This window comes from Theobroma cacao, chromosome 9 (assembly GCF_000208745.1).
Source record: "Theobroma cacao cultivar B97-61/B2 chromosome 9, Criollo_cocoa_genome_V2, whole genome shotgun sequence".
Classification (NCBI taxonomy): Eukaryota; Viridiplantae; Streptophyta; class Magnoliopsida; order Malvales; family Malvaceae; genus Theobroma; species Theobroma cacao.
Genome location: NC_030858.1, coordinates 1239677 through 1256759, shown reverse-complemented (window position 1 = coordinate 1256759; position 17083 = coordinate 1239677). Strand labels below are relative to the sequence as shown.

The 17083-nt window shown below is 36.2% G+C and overlaps 4 protein-coding genes across 6 annotated transcripts; 3 read left to right on the top strand and 1 right to left on the bottom strand.

The window, feature by feature from the left end:
* LOC18587778 lies at nt 141-2392 on the top strand. The gene is made up of 5 exons (XM_007011775.2): nt 141-737; nt 828-927; nt 1091-1190; nt 1283-1371; nt 1852-2392. The coding sequence occupies exons 1-5, from the start codon at nt 548-550 to the stop codon at nt 2174-2176; spliced, it is 804 nt and encodes a 267-aa protein (XP_007011837.2). The 5' UTR covers nt 141-547; the 3' UTR covers nt 2177-2392.
* On the top strand, nt 2539-3556 carry LOC108663492 (ATP synthase subunit b', chloroplastic). The gene has a single exon (XM_018128252.1). The coding sequence runs from the start codon at nt 2741-2743 to the stop codon at nt 3404-3406; it is 666 nt and encodes a 221-aa protein (XP_017983741.1). The 5' UTR covers nt 2539-2740; the 3' UTR covers nt 3407-3556.
* On the top strand, nt 5346-8787 carry LOC18587777 (E3 ubiquitin-protein ligase KEG). Of its 3 annotated transcripts, XM_018127192.1 has the most exons (6): nt 5347-5589; nt 5690-5945; nt 6073-6440; nt 6532-6623; nt 6723-7196; nt 7451-8787. In XM_018127192.1, exons 3-6 carry the CDS (start codon nt 6075-6077, stop codon nt 8415-8417), a joined length of 1899 nt encoding a protein of 632 aa, XP_017982681.1. In that variant the 5' UTR covers nt 5347-5589; nt 5690-5945; nt 6073-6074; the 3' UTR covers nt 8418-8787. The 3 variants fall into 3 exon arrangements, with proteins under 3 accessions (XP_007011834.2, XP_017982681.1, XP_017982680.1); XM_007011772.2 differs by lacking the exon at nt 5690-5945 and having other exon boundaries at nt 5346-5589; nt 7466-8787; XM_018127191.1 differs by lacking the exon at nt 5690-5945.
* LOC18587776 (putative leucine-rich repeat-containing protein DDB_G0290503) lies at nt 8938-12507 on the bottom strand. The gene is made up of 2 exons (XM_007011771.2): nt 11919-12507; nt 8938-11431 (listed from the first exon to the last, which is right to left on the bottom strand). The coding sequence occupies exons 1-2, from the start codon at nt 11979-11981 to the stop codon at nt 9158-9160; spliced, it is 2337 nt and encodes a 778-aa protein (XP_007011833.2). The 5' UTR covers nt 11982-12507; the 3' UTR covers nt 8938-9157.

Here is a 17083-nt window from a genome sequence, read left to right as displayed (position 1 = left end):
CATGAAAACGAGAAAATAATTTTTTAAAAAAAAGTAAAAAGATAAAAGTTTAATTTAATTTTTATTTGGGCTAGGTTGGTTTCAAGTTTCTCTTATTAGCTAATTGTCTAATTTTCTCATCAACCAAACGCCTAACAGTCAGAAAATCATTTGCCAAGCTGAAGTCAAGAAAAAAAAATGGCGCGCATGACAACCGACAGCCTAAACCGTTAAGAATTCCCAAACTGTCATCTCTTTCCTAACCGTCAAACAAGTACCAAAGAAAGCCAAAAATAGGGAAGCATCCTCAATTGTTTTCTCTAATATCTCTCTGATAGAGAATCTCCCCCGACATAATCAAGCTCGTAACGTTTATCGAAGATGCGTGTCGCTTTCTCCAAAGAATCAAAGTTTCTTCTTTCTTATAGACCTTCTCGCTCTAAAATGGGCTGAGCCTTCGGTAGCTGGTTTTTTTCCCGACACAAAAGCGGCGAGTTCTTCTGGTCGTTTTTCGTGTCCTTTCTTTTTTCTTTTTTTTTTTTTGGCCTTGGGTTTTTTTCTTGACAGCATGTTGAGAATCGAAGTGGAGGAATTCTCTACCCCAAGGGCTTCTCTGGAGAAGCCAAGGAGGTCTATCTCTTCGTCATTGCCTTCCCTGGTGATTGTCAATGGCTTCTCTCGTAAAAGCTTCTCTTATTCTAAGCTTCCAGAGGAACCCATCAAGCTCTCCGTTCTCAAATTGGATGGCTCTTCCTTTGGTACGTACGTTTCTCTCCTCTTTTCTTTTCCTTGTTGTTTCCATAGAAATTTGTGTTCCATTGATGGAAATTGATTTCAATGTTTTGCAGACGTTGAAGTTATAAAATCGGCCACAATTGCAGAGCTCAAGCTCGCGGTCCAGGATGTGTTTAGCCATATGCCAACAAAAGGTCCAGGAAAGATTTCGTGGTATGTTTCATTTCTATGCCCATATTGTATGAATTGGTGCTCATCCTGCACCCGAGAAACAGATGGATTCATAAAAATTTGGTCGTTTGTATTGATGTGTTCTTGACATTGAATTGCTTTTTTGTGATATGATTCATTTCAATCTGCATTCTTCTTCATGGAGGCCGCATGTTTGGGGACATTTTGCCTTGTGTTATGAAGGTTGGAAATTGGTCACAGACACTGACAGTATCATAAACTACGGCATCAGGGATGGTGATCAGGTTTGTAGCAATGTTTCCTCTGTTCTTAGCACATAATTTGACATAACATTTTAATTCCCATGATGACTTTTTCTTTTTGTTTTTGTCTTCAGCTTCGTTTTATTAGGCATATCTCGCCCATCTATAACATGACAAAGATTCAATCAAAGAGAAGGATTGTTGCCCGAAAACAATCATATCTGTAAGGCCTTTTACCTCGACTATTCTTCCTTTATGCATACCTGTTACAAGCATATTATCAGTATCCACTGCTAACAAAAATAAAATCTGCTGCACCTGCTTATACAAGCACAAACAAGACTGACTTGGGCTGAATGGTCTTTTTCCACTGTAATGACAATGTTTCCTGTTTTCATATTTGTAAAGCATTAGTGCCCCATTTAAACCTCCAATTAGTTAGTATTTGTGGACTCTATGACCTATTTACTAACTCGAATCCCAATGAGAGCATTGCTTTCTGTACTAGGGACTCAGAATTGCAGAAGTCATGAGACAGCGATCCATAAACGGGGAGGTTGTAGGCTATATTATACCTGCATGGTTAAACCTTGAAACCATCAGACGCTTAAGATATCCTCCTTTGCAGACTCAAGTGGTTAAACCTTTAAAATTCATCTTGCAACTATAGTGCTCTAATGATGAGCCAAGTCGACATATGCAGGTCAATATCAAGCTCAGCCAGCTCTTTAGGGAGTGAACAGAATGATGAAGAAGATGATGAGTACGATGATATGGAGAATGGAAGGTACCAGACTCACAAAGATGAAAGTCCAAGTATTGTTGTGGAACAAGAATGCCGGTTCGGTCACTTATGGAGAGGTTGGTCCTCATATTCAAGGATGTCAACCTTTAGAAAAACAGGATCTCGCAAAGGCGTAGTTTGCCAGTCAAGATATGGTTCTAGTTTCTTGGGTAATTTTAGGAAAATCTTACGGCTTTGGGGCAGTACAAACTATTATCGAAAGCATACATGGAAGGAAGACTAAATGTGTATCATTGACACTGTTGGATTGGTTTGGATTAGCATTAAGGCTGTGTTTCTGTTCTTCACCTGACATTCTCAAAATGCTGTCACGTCTTGTAAAAATTTTGAATACAAATAGTACTAGTTTCTGTTCTTACACCAGCATGAACCACTAAAATGGATCATTCTTGAGGCCGAATTTTTGTTTTTTATCAGTTTATCTCAATCCTTTTGTGCATACCAAGTTTTGCATCATCTGATGAACAGAAAAAAAGGCTTGAGTAAGCCCAATTTGAACTCTCTTCCAGACCCCCAACGCAAAGCCCATTTGCCCCCATTCCCAATTGCACGTGTGAAACTGAAACACAAACTGATTGTCACCCTGGTTTCCCCCGTAGAGTCCACCGCAGCCTCATCAATTTGTGTGGCGAAGGATGAGATAGCCTTCTGCAAAAATTTCACTCCCCATCTCCACACAAAAGATCCCATCTTTCAATTTGTAACACACTATCCCACATTTCTCCAATCAAATACTCATCATCACCTCCCTAGCTTTACCAAACCAGAAACAACCACACCAAAAGCCATGGCCATCATGATCATGGCCTCCTCAAAATCTATAGTCCCAGTTACATCCTCCTCCCTTCCTTCCAAACCCAAACTCCAACAAATCCAACAACTTTCCCTCCCAAAAATCCCCACCCCAAAATTCTTGAAATCCCAACAAATCCTCTCCTTTTCTTCCTCTACTCTCAAATCCATCTCCCTCTTGACCGCCACCTCTTTATCCTTTGCCCCACCTTCTCTTGCGGAGGAAATAGAGAAGGCTGCTCTTTTTGACTTCAACTTAACTCTTCCGATTATGATGGTTCAGTTCTTGCTCCTCATGTTTGCTCTTGACAAGATCTACTATACCCCACTCGGGAAATTCATGGATGAGAGAGATGCTGCCATAAAAGAGAAACTTGCCAGCGTGAAGGACACCTCTGAGGAAGTGAAGCAGCTTGAAGAGCAGGCTACAGCTATCATGAGAGCTGCAAGAGCTGAAATCTCAGCTGCTTTAAACAAGATGAAGAAAGAGACCCAGTTGGAACTTGAGGGGAAGCTGGCTGAAGGAAGGAAGAAAGTTGAGGCTGAGTTACAGGAAGCTTTGGCTAATTTGGAGAAACAAAAGGAAGAGACCGTCAAGGCACTTGATTCCCAGATTTCTGCTCTCAGTCAGGAGATTGTCAAGAAGGTGCTTCCTCTCTAATCATCTGCTTTATTCCCATTGTCCATTTGGTTTTAATTTTGAGTTAAAAAATGTCTATATAATTTTGAGCTACATCAACCATCGATATATGTAATCATAAGATTGAATTGTACTTATTGAACCCCATCTTGTTCTTCTTGCTTCTTTTCATTTTTGCATTCTTTTATAAGATAATTTCTCTGCCATAGTAGGTGGGAGGAAAAGCACCGGTTAATTTTCTCAAGTCCCAAACAAACTTTAAAAACTGAGATGGGGCTATGTCAAGACCCTTGCTTACTGTTCTGATATAGTAACTGTTTTTCCGCTGAGAATCTTTTGATCTGGTGGTTTATATTCATCTATTGATCATCCATCAACGAATGCCCTTCCACATTAAGTGACCAAAGACAGCTTTTTGAGGCTTTAACACTAAGGTAGGAAGGAAGGAAAATAGAGTGAATTGGAAGAAAAAAAAAAGGGCTGGCTTAAGTTTGAACATATAGATTATAGTGAATCTTGACAAATTCCCAATGGAGGACATCACAATCTTCCTTGAACACAGAACCAAGGTCACACACTAGGCGTTAGAATTCTTAAAAAGTGACTCTCACAGGTTCGAGAGGTGGCTCTCACTACGTGCACACCATGTAGTATTTTGCCCCCTTACAGCACTCAGCTCCCATTTTTTTTTTTTTTGAACGATGAGTGCTCTGATACTGATTGTCTATCTAATTTACAAGGTATTATCTATTTTGACTGGAAGAATCTCAAGATTCTGTTCATAGAAGGTAACATCGGCTTCACAAACTTCTTATGTGAAATTAAGAATGATATCAATGATACCAATGATGCCTAGATGAAAATCGAAAATCAGGCAATGAACCTGGCAGAATAGAACAGTTTTCAGGACTACATAGTATTCTCTGCTGCTACCTCTGGAAGTTCAATGGAAATGAATGGCAAAAAAGCTTTAATACTAGTACTTGTATCTAATTCTCACCCTAAACCACGACAAGCTAATATCCTCAAAAACAAAATGCAGGTTCGGCTGGTATTTTGATAAACTTCATGGCTTTGTGTTCAAGCAAAGGCCAATTGTTGTTAATTAACATTGCTATGAATAGAGCATGTGAAATCGGCTTGTCTTACAAGGATTTCAACCCCAGACGTTTCCACAGACAAGCTGTCTTCTCTTCTGACTCAACACCAGTCTTAAGCCCCAGATGAAGATAAAAAGGAGAACCCAATTAATAAATATATAAATGAAATATTTAATAAAAGATAACAAAAAAAAAAGAGAAAGAAAAACCCAATGATTCTTTTTGTCTTTTGGCATTGACTTAAAACTAAGTGGAACATGTAATGTCCAGTTACATCATCATACTCAAAGCCACTTGGTGATTATGTTTGTACCATTTTACAAACTCATAACAATGAATTTGGCTAAACTTATGTGAACAAATCAATCCCTTTTAATTTTGTTATGACTCCATCAATCTACCATCACTAATCTCTTATCTCGATATGATCATATTTCAAATTCAGAGATTCTTAAAAAAGAAATCATTAGAAGTAATCTTTTCATAGAAAAAGAAATCTGAAAAATGAAAGCCAAGTCGAAAATAATTTAATTCGAAGTATATAAAGTCGTGGACTTTCTTTTTTTTTTTAACTTATTAAGGTCAATGCTATGCAAACATAAATTTACAAATTAAATAAAAAGGAATTAAAAATACAATTCGATTTAAAAATGAAAGTTTTAGCATTTTTTTATTCCTTTTTATTTAAAAAACAAAATTATAAAAAATATTTATATTAATTATGAAAACGATTAATAATATTTATTTATCTAATAATGCTAATAATTTATATTTGATTGGACTAAATGGTAAATAGGCCAAATTGTGGGCCCACTTTCATCGAGGTTGTAACATCCCTCTCGTTTTAGATTCCAAAGTAACAGTTTCTTCTGCAACTTCTCTTCTTTTTAACTTCTCTGTTTCTGTCTTTCCCACACTCTTCACTTTCCTTTGCTTTTTCCTTCTAATTATTTGTCTATTTTTAGCTTCAAATATCTTTTAAAACCCTCACCCTCGTTTCAGTTGGTCTTGTTTTTCCATCTCTAATTCGTCGATATCTCAAAGACTCTCCTCATTCGACTGCTCTCTTTGTAGCTCAGCCGGTCGAATTTGGTCTTAATTAAGGTGAGTTGTCGTTTACTACAACACTTGTACTGTCTAAATATGGTGGGTATCATGTTTTTCATCATCATCTTCTTCTTCTTCTTTTTCTGGGTTCTCTTAGGAAAAGAAAGCGTCTCGTCTCCAGTGTAGATTCCTTGTATAAAGAGAAAACAAGAAGGAAAAAAGGGAGTTTATTGAGAATATTCATGTTTAAATATCTTTTTTTTTTATTTGCTGGTTGTTTTTACTTTTTCTGTTTTCATTTAGCTTACTTGCAAAGAAGAGTTTTGACTAGTAATTTTTTTAAAGAAAAGAAGGCTCTATTGAATCCTCTGTGATGGATTATCAGAACCAAGACCCATTAGACTTGTTACTTTGTAAGATCAAATCTGATGCTTAGAGAATTCATGGTTTTAGTATCAGCTAGCATTTTTGCATGGTTTTCCTTCGATGGGTATTTTGTTAAGTTGCCTTTTTTGTCTTTTTGTTGTTGTTGGGTTGAAGGAATGGCTGGGAAAGTTGTCGACGCTCTGTCCGCCAGTTTTTCTGAGTACGAGATTCTGGAAGGTGATGATGACAAACTTAGAACCGTGGTAGCGGCTTCGAGTCAGAGAATTCCATGGATTGACCCGTCAAAATTGAAACTTAGGCATAGGATTGGAAGGGGACCCTTTGGTGATGTTTGGTTAGCAACTTATCATAGTTCGACTGCAGATTATGATCAGTCTTATGAAGTAGTCATCAAGATGTTGCATGCAATTAAGCAGGATGACATGAGGACTTTGTTGGATAAGTTTGATGATTTATATTCTAAGTGCCAAGGTGTGAATAATATTTGTTATCTACAGGGAACTTCTGTTATAAATGGAAAGGTGGGTGTTGCAGCTAATGTGGGTGTTTTTGGTTAGCCAGATGACAGTTGGTTATCTTGCTAAGAATTGATTCTTTGTGTTTTTCTTGCAGATATGTATCATTATGAAATTTTATGAAGGATCAATTGGGGATAAAATGACTCGCCTTAAGGGAGGAAAGCTCTCACTTCCTTGTGTTTTGAGGTGATGTAGTCTGGAATAGGTGGAAGATTATGCCTTTTTCTTTATCTTAAGGAAGCAAAGAGAGTTAATTCTTACGTTTAGTGCGTCTGATGTTTGCAGGTATGGGACCAATTTGGCACAGGGAATTTCGGAATTGCACTCAAAAGGGATCTTGGTTCTTAACCTTAAACCCTTTAACTTTCTTCTTAATGGCACTGACCAAGCAGTTCTAGGAGATATTGGCATTCCATATTTGCTCCTGGGAATTAGATTGCCCAGCTCAGATATGGCACACAGGCTTGGAACGCCCAATTACATGGCTCCAGAACAGTGGCAACCGGAAACCAGAGGGCCAATATCATTTGAGACTGATTCATGGGGATTTGCATGCAGCATTGTGGAAATGCTCACCGGCATTGTTCCTTGGAGTGGGAAATCAGCTGATGAAATTTATGATCTGGTTGTCAGAAAACAGGAAAAACCACTTATTCCAAGTGGCCTTCCTCCTCCGGTTGAGAAAGTTCTTATTGGCTGCTTTGAGTATGACTTCAGAAGTCGTCCTTTGATGAAACACATATTAGAGGTGTTTAACAGGTAGGTCCCCTTCTATGTATACATTCAGTTCTGAAGTTTAAGATAGAAATAAGGCCCCTGCTCTTTATTTTCCTCTCTTCTCCCCCCTCGTTGTTCTGAAGTATGAAATGCTAAACAATTATGTAATATGCAGTTAAAAATATTGTGCACGTGAAAATTTGTTTAAGCTGGTCATGCAACTAATTTTAACTGACAATGTTGAGTGTTCTTATACTTATTCCCCAGTAACCTACTTGCTTAATACCTTTGTCTAGTAACCACATTCTCAGCTCAGAGATTGGAGGTGAAGATGATCTGCAATGGACAGGTCTTGGGAGCACAACAGTATCAGACAATTTAAGTAGCTTTACTGGCTACACAGGGTGGTTTCTTTCAAAGGATCGTTTGCAAGTGGGTGACATTGTGCGTTCCAGAAAGCCACCTAACTCATGCAAACCTGAAAATATGAATGTCCCTGAAGGAACCGTGGTGGGTTTAGAACACATCACGGATCATGATGGTTTTGCTTTGGTGAGGGTTCATGGCATTCATGACCCTATAAGAGTTCATTTTTCGACACTGGAGAGGGTCACTCTTGGCTTAGCAGCTGGGGACTGGATACGCTTGAAAGAGGAAGACAAAAGGCACTCACCAGTAGGTATTCTTCATTCCATTGACCGTGATGGAAGTATTGCTGTTGGGTTTATCGGGTTGGAAACTCTTTGGAAGGGAAATTCTTCAGAGTTTCAGATGGCAGAATCTTACTGCGTTGGTCAGTTTGTTAGGCTGAAATCTAACGTGCTTAGCCCTCGCTTTGATTGGCCTCGTAAAAGAGGAGGCATTTGGGCTACTGGGAAAATTTGCTGGATCCTGCCAAATGGATGCCTTGTTGTTAAGTTCCCAGGTAGATTAACCATTGGAGAGGAAGTGGGCAAATTTTTGGCCGATCCAGCTGAAGTGGAAGTGGTTTCTTTTAACAATTGTCCAGGGTTGGTGAAGAAGTATCAACATCTTGAGGATTTTCACTGGGCTGTGAGGCCATTTCTAGTTGCATTGGGTCTATTAACAGCAATGAAGGTGGGATTTTTTGTTGGAAAGAGAATCAGTAAGTCAAAGGTGAAGCGACAGAGCAGTGTAATTCAGAGTGATTTCCAACATATGGATGGGCAGACTGCTGGCAACCCAGCTTGGCTTCCACCGCCTGTGGCAAATATCCTTTTCAGGGAAGGTGCCGCTCGGTAGTTTCCTGGCCTAGTTCAGATACCAGAAGGCAATCTTACTAACTCTGTTGAGTTGCAGTAGGAAACAGTTTCTGCGGTAAATGGTTAATTACATCTTATTGTGAGCATCTTATCTTTTATGCTAAGTTGTATATATACTAGTGCAGTCTATTTGCTTACACACATAACCAGCTGATCTAAATCTTGTGATGATGATTACAGTCTATATCTGCTCTGTTTAAGGGTCTGGGTGAAGGGCATGATCCAACTGGTTTGGATTCTTTCCATCAGAATATTGTTCGACCTTTAGTTGATTTTTTGATGGTATCTTGTTGGATGTCCAACTTAAAAGGAAAAAATGGAAATGATAAGGTGTTAGAATTTAAGTGTTATACTTTGAACAGTTGCATCTTCATTGTGCTCTGATAATAAAGAGAGCGCAAATATGGCGTGTTTGCAAAAGAACTGCTCTTAGGGAGAGATGCTGATGTTATGGGCTTTTGGGCAATGGATAAATAGTTTAGAAACTATTGCTCAGAAGATACCTCATAAAGCAACATTATTATAGTTTCACTCAGCATAAAATAAAGAATATATAGGCTTCACATATGCACGATGGATGAGAATATGATCAAATAGTACAAGTAGACAACCAACCCACAACCGAAAATTTTACTTAGTTGAACAGGCCACTTATCTCTCCCTCCCACTGAAAGCAAAAACAGGTCAATATCTATATACAAAATCCAGTCGGGAACTTCTTCAACTTTGCAGTTGTGCACCAACAATTCCGGCATCTTTCACCAGCTGCTCTGTCAAAGCTGAAAGCCTGGCTAATCCTGTTTGAACCTCAGTGAAACATTCATTGTTCTCAATCATGCTAAGCATGGGATCAGAACTACGTTGCACGAAGATACTGGTATCAGAATCAGCCTCAACACTCATGCTAGCTTTATTCAAGAGTTCACGGCTCATTTCAGCTAGTTTCTGAAGAGCGCTAGTGGCAGCTTCAATTTCCAGTTGAGCTGCCTCAAGTTGAAGCTTCTCAATAGCCAAATCACCAATACTTATCTCCCCAATTCTCTCTTGTGCCAAGGCATAAAGCTTCTTTAGATCATTAGCATCTTCAACCATTTCTTCCTTCAGCCTTTGTACTTCTTTTTCTCTTGCCTCCAGCCTCCCAAGAACCATTTTGAGCTCCTCATCTTTTATTGTGAGAGCCCTCTGTGCAGCAAGAACTTCCATTTCTTTAACTTTTAAGCTCTCTTTGGTGGATTTGAGTTCTGTTTCAAGCTGTTTTTTCTGCAATCTGAAATCATTAGGTCTATCTACCAGCTGATGCATTAATTCATGGCTCACATCATCAACAGGCCTCAACACATTATTATCTTCATCTTTAGCAGAGCTAACTAGTCTGTTCGTGAGTTCTGCAATTCGCTCTATCACAGTTTCAGCTTCAGAGAATTTTATCTTTGTGTCATTCAACTCATCTTGTACTTTCTGAACATGTTCATCTTTCTCCTTTAATAAAGCAGCCGCTTGAATGAGCTGATTTTCTCTGCTGCTCATAAGCATCTTCAGCTCTACAATCTCCTGATTTACTTGCTCTAAATTCTTCCTGGCATTGGAGAGTTCCAGATCTTTCTCCTCCAAGATAAGCTGAAGTGAAGCCCGCTCAGATTTCAGATGCTGGATTTCGAGCTTAGCCTCCACCAAATCTGCTTCTTTACTTTGCAGAACATTGCTCATTTCACCAAACTCAGCATTTTTCTGCTCTAAATTCTGACGAAGAAAAGAGACATCCTGGATAGCCTGCTGAAGTGAAGATTTCTCTTTCTTCAACTCCTCCTGTAACTCTTCTATTAGCTCCCTCTCCACAGATAAATCCCGTTCAAGCTCCTTGTTTCGAGCATCCACAACCCTAAGCTTCACTCTCTCACTCTCAACTTCTATCTGGGCATTTTTCAAACTTTCCATGTATGATGCAACACTTCTCTTCTGTTCTTCAAGCTCTTCAAGTTGCTTTTCCAATAACTGTTCTTGTTGTGCCATTTGCTGCCTGGACGATGCCAGAGATTTCTGAGAAGAAACCAACTGAGACCTAACATCAGAAAGTAGCTGCTTCACTCTTCTGAAATCTTCAAAGGTTTCATTAGCTTCTCCTGTGTGTCTAGATGCTTCTTCTGCCAGTTTCTTCAATTCTTCTTGCGCTAATAGCCACTCCATTGTCTGCTGCTGCAATTTAGCCTCAGCAGCTTTCAGCTTCTCCTCTTCAAGTTTCCTAAGAGTCATAGAAGTTTCTAACTGCTTATCTTTCTCTCGAATTGCTTCTTTGAGTCCTTGAAGCTCAATTTTTTGTTTCTTCAAAACCTCATTAGCTTCATTCAGGAGCTGAGACTTGGATTTAAGTTCAGATTCAATCTTGGCAGCTTCCTCGCTCTTCTTCACCATTTCATTCCTCATTCTATCCATTTCATCTTCTTTCACAGAGAGTGCCGATTGTGCAGCAGCAATCTCTTTGTCTCGTTCTTTAAGCTGAAGCTTCAAATCTTCTATCTGACCGACTTGAGAAGCAAATGCAAGATTTGCCTGCTTTAGCTCCTCTTCCAGCTTTTCACGCTTAGAAGATGCAGCAGCAATTTCTTTCTCCCGTTGCTCCAACTCGTCCTTTGCACGGGTTAGTTGACTTTGTTCCAATACAACCATTCTTTCCGCATCCTGTAGATCATCTTCCTTTTGCTTTAAGGCTGTCAAAGCAGCCTGCAGATCAGACTCCAGAGTCTCAAGGTTAAGAAACAGGTGAAAATCCTTAGGCGGTTGACCATCTCTACTCATTCCTTGTTCAAGTTTCTGGGACTGTGCAAACAATCTCTCAAGAAGAATTCTCGCAGGTTCAGTTGCCCCATTGTCATTAACGCTTGACTTGCTGCTATTTATGATAGATTTGACAATAAACAGAGAATAGCCTCTTCTTTTTGTCACTGCCAAAAGAGGTAGCCTCTTCTGTTTCCAATCACGCGTTGGCCGCGAGGATAACTGCATAAACATAGCTCAAACTATAAATAATTAGTCATTCACTTGGGAAACAGTAAACAAATCTAAAACCCCATTTTTCTTCCAATGAAATCTACAACAATTTTTGCCATCATTTCCTTGGTCAATTTACTGATTTTACCAGTATAGTCTAGCCCAAAGAAACATTGATTAAGCTTGGCAAAGATGGAAATCACTGGATCCAAGACTCCGAGCTATAAATAAACATAAAAATTAGCTTTAAATTCTAGAATATGTGAAATAATTGACTTATTATTAATAGTTCTTTTTCTTCTGATAATTGAAGAAAGAGATTAAAACTGAAAATTGATAAGAAATTAGAAAAGCAACAACCCCAAGATTCTCCATCATTTATTATTATTCTTTATTCTGGAGAACAAAAAATTACAGAACAAATCATCTGGATGGATATAAATCAAAATCTAAATAACCCAAAAACAGAAAGGAGATTGAGAGATTGAGAGAGCACCTTGCTACAATGAAGAGAAGAGGTAACTGAAAGATTGGGACGAAGAGCAGCGGAGAAGCCCATGTTTTAGCTCAAGAGCAGCACATTCCCTAATCTTAATTTACTTGAACCAAAACCAACCCTTTAATCCCCTCGATTAACAGAAAGCTCATCTTTGATGAACATCGACAGGAAAAGATGCGGTGTTCCTAGCTCGAACGGGGACGTGACTTGATGATGGAGCAATGGATAGGAATGGAGGGAAAAAGCCGAAAAGAGAGAAGGACAGAGGCTTACTTTAGCAAACACACAACACGAATCTACGCCACTCGCTAACTTGCACCGAAAATGAAACTTTTGGGTTTCCGGATAATTAAACGGAAGCCTTACTGCCTACGTGCGATTTCCCCCGTACTAGGTGGAAGTGTGAGAGGATGACACGTGTAATGGCTTAGACCATGGGAAGAAGAAGAACAAGACAAACACCGTGGCATCTGTCTGGACCCGGACGGATCGATTGAAAACCCCATTGGATGCCAAATTCTTGAGGAGTTTTGGGTTCACAGGGGAGAAGGGCTGTGGCAAATTCTTGGCCATGGATTGGAAAAAGTGAGGCTTTAGTTTTTTTCTCTTCACGTGACCTTCACACTTTGTGATGTGAAGTAGGCTTTTTGTTTATGTGAATCACATTGTTCCATTATGAATTATGGGTTGATACCTAATGCCACCTGTCTAGACATGTTGTATTTCTCATACTTACAGCTGAACACAACATAAGCTAAGAGGTTTCAACTTGAATGGATGTCATATTTACAATATTTAAATTTAAATATATATTATTAAATTTAAACATCTGAGTATTTAATTTATTAATTAATTTATCCTTTGTCATTTGTAATCATTCAGGGTAGCTCTTTTGTCCATTCCTTTGGGTTCTAAGAGCATGGACCTACATACATTGCGGATCCCCTCCACCATCTAAACGGTAGGCAACCTAGCCCATGTCTATATTTGGAAATAATGGCCTCAGCCCACCTATAAAGTTCCGGGCTCAACATAATAATTTTATTTAAGAAACATAAAACTTCAGTCGATTTTGATTTTTTTTTTTTTTTGTTCTTGATTTATGTTCATGTAAATTTTTAATTTTAATGAAAAATTAACTGTTTTCGAATTGAATATCAATTGATATTTTTTGTCAATATAATATATGATGTGACTCGATAACATTAACAATTACGTAATCACGTCTAAAAAATCAAAAAAATTAAGTATCCAATGCAATTTTTTTCAAACACATTTTCCTCTTTCAAATAGTATTTAAACATTTTGACGGGAAAAAAAAATTAAAAAAACCGTACTCAGACAAAGACAAAAAAGCTGGAAATATTGAAATTTGGCTGAAAGCCAATGGATCGTGTTATTACAAAGAAGAGCATAATATCATAGTCACGATCATGACTTATGCTTGAAAAAACATCATTGTCCGCAAAGCTGTAATGATACGATGAGGAAATCAGCTTAGGAAATCTCTTTTGTTTCTCTAAGCAATTCACACATCAACGAAATATTATTATTTTTATTTTATTATTAAGAGGATAAAACAAAGAAACAGCTAAAGTAGGTGCATGGGTGATGATAAGCTGTAAAGTGTTGGTGAAGATTTAGTTGAGGTTAGGTATTTTTAATCATATCTTTGTCAATCTCTAACAGATAAACTTTGGGTGGTACGAGGTCCATGCCCAATTATATTTTTGGATACTTGTCAATGTAATTAGATCACGCTTCTGTTTGGGGGTCCCAACACATATTTATTTATTTATTTATTTTTAAATAAATAAAAAAACGAAATATTCATTCACATTACATTTTTCCGTGCAAAACAAAATAATTGATCGGATTTACTTAATTTGATTTGGTTTTTCGATTTAGATATTAATCAATTGAGAGAGGTAGTTTTTCGACTGTTTTAATATGTATTAAAATTTATAATTGAATTGATCAAAAATTTGTTCATTAATCTTTTTTTAAAATATATGTAAATAAAATTTATAATTAAATTGATTGAAAATTTGAATTTTTTTTAAATATGTAAATATTATCAATAATATAATATTTGTTTATTTGTTTTAGATACTTGTCAATGTAATTAGTTCAAGCTTCTATTTATGGGTCCCAAACATATTAAAAAAAAAGGAAGGTATCATTGATGAGCATTTAGGGGTGCAAATCAAACTGATAAAAAATTATTGAATTTAGTTAATTTGATTTAATTTTCTGATTTTGATATTATTTGATCATAAGAGATCATTTATTCTACTATTTTGATCAATTTACGATTTTTTAATTTTATAATTGAATTGATAAAAATTTGATCATTAACAAATTTTTAAAAAATATATAAAAAAATGTAAATTGGTTTTAACTGTTTTCAATTTTAAGGTATGATTTGATTGATTTTTATTTTTATTTTTTTATAAGAGTTTTTTTTTTTATATTTTGGTTAGGAAAATTTTAAAATAAAACTAATCAAACTGATCGAATGATCATTTCTATTCACTCGTATGCAAAAAAATCGTTACGAAATTTGTACTAAATATCATGTCGACAACAATGAGAATCGAAAATCAGATTACGAAAATGTTTTAGAGTCAACCTAGCTACAAAGTCGAAATTGGAAAACACTTGTGAAGAAAATTTTTGCAAGGATGTAATATTTTTGTTTTGTTGTGCCCGACGTTGAACAAATATGTCGATCTTAACGTGCAAACAAGACATATGTTGACCTTTTAAATGCAAACACATAGATGAAAACATTAGGATAAACTATTTGAGATGTTAAATCTATTACTACTATTTATTTTGCTTTGGAAAGTAAAAAGAAATTAAATCATGACACATTTTTTATATGAAAAAAAGTAAAAAATTAAAAAATCAAGACATAATTTAACAAAAGTTTTATTTTTTATATTACTCTCAATTAAAATTTTATATATATTTTTTAATCAAATAGACATTTATAATTAACAGTTAACTAATTATTATTTATTAAAATATCAATTGTCATTTATTTCATGTGATATGTTGAAATATTATAGTAGATAATGATATAATATAATATCACATGTAATTTTCACGTTTATGTCGATAATACATTAATGTTATATGAGTATAAAAATAAAAAATAATATTTTAATTAATGATTGTTTATCAATTGTAATGTTTTGTAACACGAACTTAATCTTTTGTAAAAAAATATGTTTTATTTTTATTTTTAAATTATGTTTTATTTAATATTTTTAATAATTTATAAATTAAAATTAATGATTAGTAGTGACACGTACCGACACAACAATTTCGAAGCAAAGACAAAATTAATTTGGCCTTTTTTTTTTCTGTGTGTTTAAGAGGAGGAAAATTCCAAAACTTTAAATAGTGTTGTTCCGATGCCACTAAAATTTCCGATATGGGTAGGTTCCGGAAAATGGACACGTGGTGGTGAATGAAAGGGCGAAGCACATCGGATCAAAGCTCACGTATATGCCTTTGACTTTGCGTGAAGATGTAAAAAAGAGAAGAAAAATAAAAGGTATAAAGGTTGCAGATCACGCATGATGAAAATGGACGGTGGAGATGGAGATGGGGAGATCAGGAGCGTGGAGGGGGTTTGGAAAAACATGGGGATAAATTTTTTTGTGAGAACGAATCAAAAAGATGTGTTTGAGAGAGAGAGAGAAAGGGCGGTGTGGTCTGGTCTATCAAAAACTCAAAAGCGTTAATGATCATGTTATCATGTTTCTAGAGTACACTCGCGTGCCCATGAACAGTAAATCTCGTACGTTAATTTTTATTTTTGTGGGTCCGTCAAATAAAACTGCGGCACCACGCCTATTCCCCGGCGCGTTCACCCACATGCCACTACGCAATATTTTGGTGAAAACGTGAAGCACTACTAGAAAACATGCACGTGCACGTGAATTTGTTTTTTTTTTTGTTTTATAATTTTTGCTAATACTATACCATAATTTTATATTATTCAAATAGCACCTTAGTATTTGACTTTTCTAATTATATAAAAAAATAACATTAAAATCCTTTCATAAATAATTTTTTAAGAATTTATATTTGATCAAGTGATTGTTTATAGTATTTGTGATATCTCATAAATGTAGAAAATAAAATTTTAAAAGATTTTTAAATAAATATATTTCATTTATGAGTGTTGATTTTTTAAAATTTATTTATTAATAAGAAAATAACATTTGATTTACAAGTAATGTATAGAATTTATACATAGATATTACAGTAAATATAAATTTTATATTTTAATTTATGAGTATTTATTTTTTAAAATTTATTTATTAATAAGATAACAACATTTGATTCACTAATAAATTATAAAATTTATATATGTATTACATTAAATACAATTTTATATAGAAATACGAGTTTATATTATGTGAATTATTGTATAATATTTATACAATAGCAATAAACACAATTAACTAATTTTTAAATTTATTTATTAATAAAATAATAAAATTTAAATGCACCAATAATATATAAATGCTATGTATGATACATCAAATTAAATCTTTATTATATATTCAACCAGTCATTCGTTTTTCATGTGGAGTTTGTGAAAAACGAGCATGGATTGAGAACGGGGGAAAGTAATTCTGTATATTATGACGTCTTCCGTATCTACCACTGGGGCCCTCGATATTAAAGTAACAATATATGGTCAATTGAGGAAAAGACAAGCACCTAGATTACCAATCTATCTACGTGGCAGCGTTCCACCGTTGCTTCGATAAACCCCACTGTTCTAGAGCCCCACATCAAAGGCTGCTGAGATCCCTCCATCACTCCACGTGTACGGCCCATCTCATCTCATTCGTGATAGCTAACTTGCCGGGTCACCAGGCTGTGAGAAAGAACCAAAAAAAAAAAAATGAAGCAAGAGAGAGAGAGGGACCGCCACCTTGGGGACCACCTCCCAAAATCTGAAAAATCTTCTGCTGCATGATTCTCTGCCAATCAGTAGCCGTCAATTTGTTCCAAATGACCAAACTACCCTTACCTCGTTCTTCTCAAAAGACTGAGCCATGGCCGGGGGTAGGCATGGCGGGGAAGAAAAAGTTACAGTGGCGATTCCATTTAAGGTAGTACACTATTATTGCTAT

Excerpts from the sequence above, each read along its gene's own strand:
- LOC18587778 (XM_007011775.2), top strand. The coding sequence starts at position 548 with ATGTTGAGAATCGAAGTGGAGGAATTCTCTACCCCAAGGGCTTCTCTG. Across the intron at positions 738-827 it reads ATTGGATGGCTCTTCCTTTG|ACGTTGAAGTTATAAAATCG; the intron begins GTACGTACGTTT and ends AATGTTTTGCAG. Across the intron at positions 1,372-1,851 it reads GCCCGAAAACAATCATATCT|GTCAATATCAAGCTCAGCCA; the intron begins GTAAGGCCTTTT and ends CGACATATGCAG.
- LOC108663492 (XM_018128252.1), top strand. The coding sequence starts at position 2,741 with ATGGCCATCATGATCATGGCCTCCTCAAAATCTATAGTCCCAGTTACA.
- LOC18587777 (XM_018127191.1), top strand. The coding sequence starts at position 6,075 with ATGGCTGGGAAAGTTGTCGACGCTCTGTCCGCCAGTTTTTCTGAGTAC. Across the intron at positions 6,441-6,531 it reads CTTCTGTTATAAATGGAAAG|ATATGTATCATTATGAAATT; the intron begins GTGGGTGTTGCA and ends TTTTTCTTGCAG. Across the intron at positions 6,624-6,722 it reads TCACTTCCTTGTGTTTTGAG|GTATGGGACCAATTTGGCAC; the intron begins GTGATGTAGTCT and ends TGATGTTTGCAG.
- LOC18587776 (XM_007011771.2), bottom strand. The coding sequence starts at position 11,981 with ATGGGCTTCTCCGCTGCTCTTCGTCCCAATCTTTCAGTTACCTCTTCT. Across the intron at positions 11,432-11,918 it reads CTTCTCTTCATTGTAGCAAG|TTATCCTCGCGGCCAACGCG; the intron begins GTGCTCTCTCAA and ends ATGTTTATGCAG.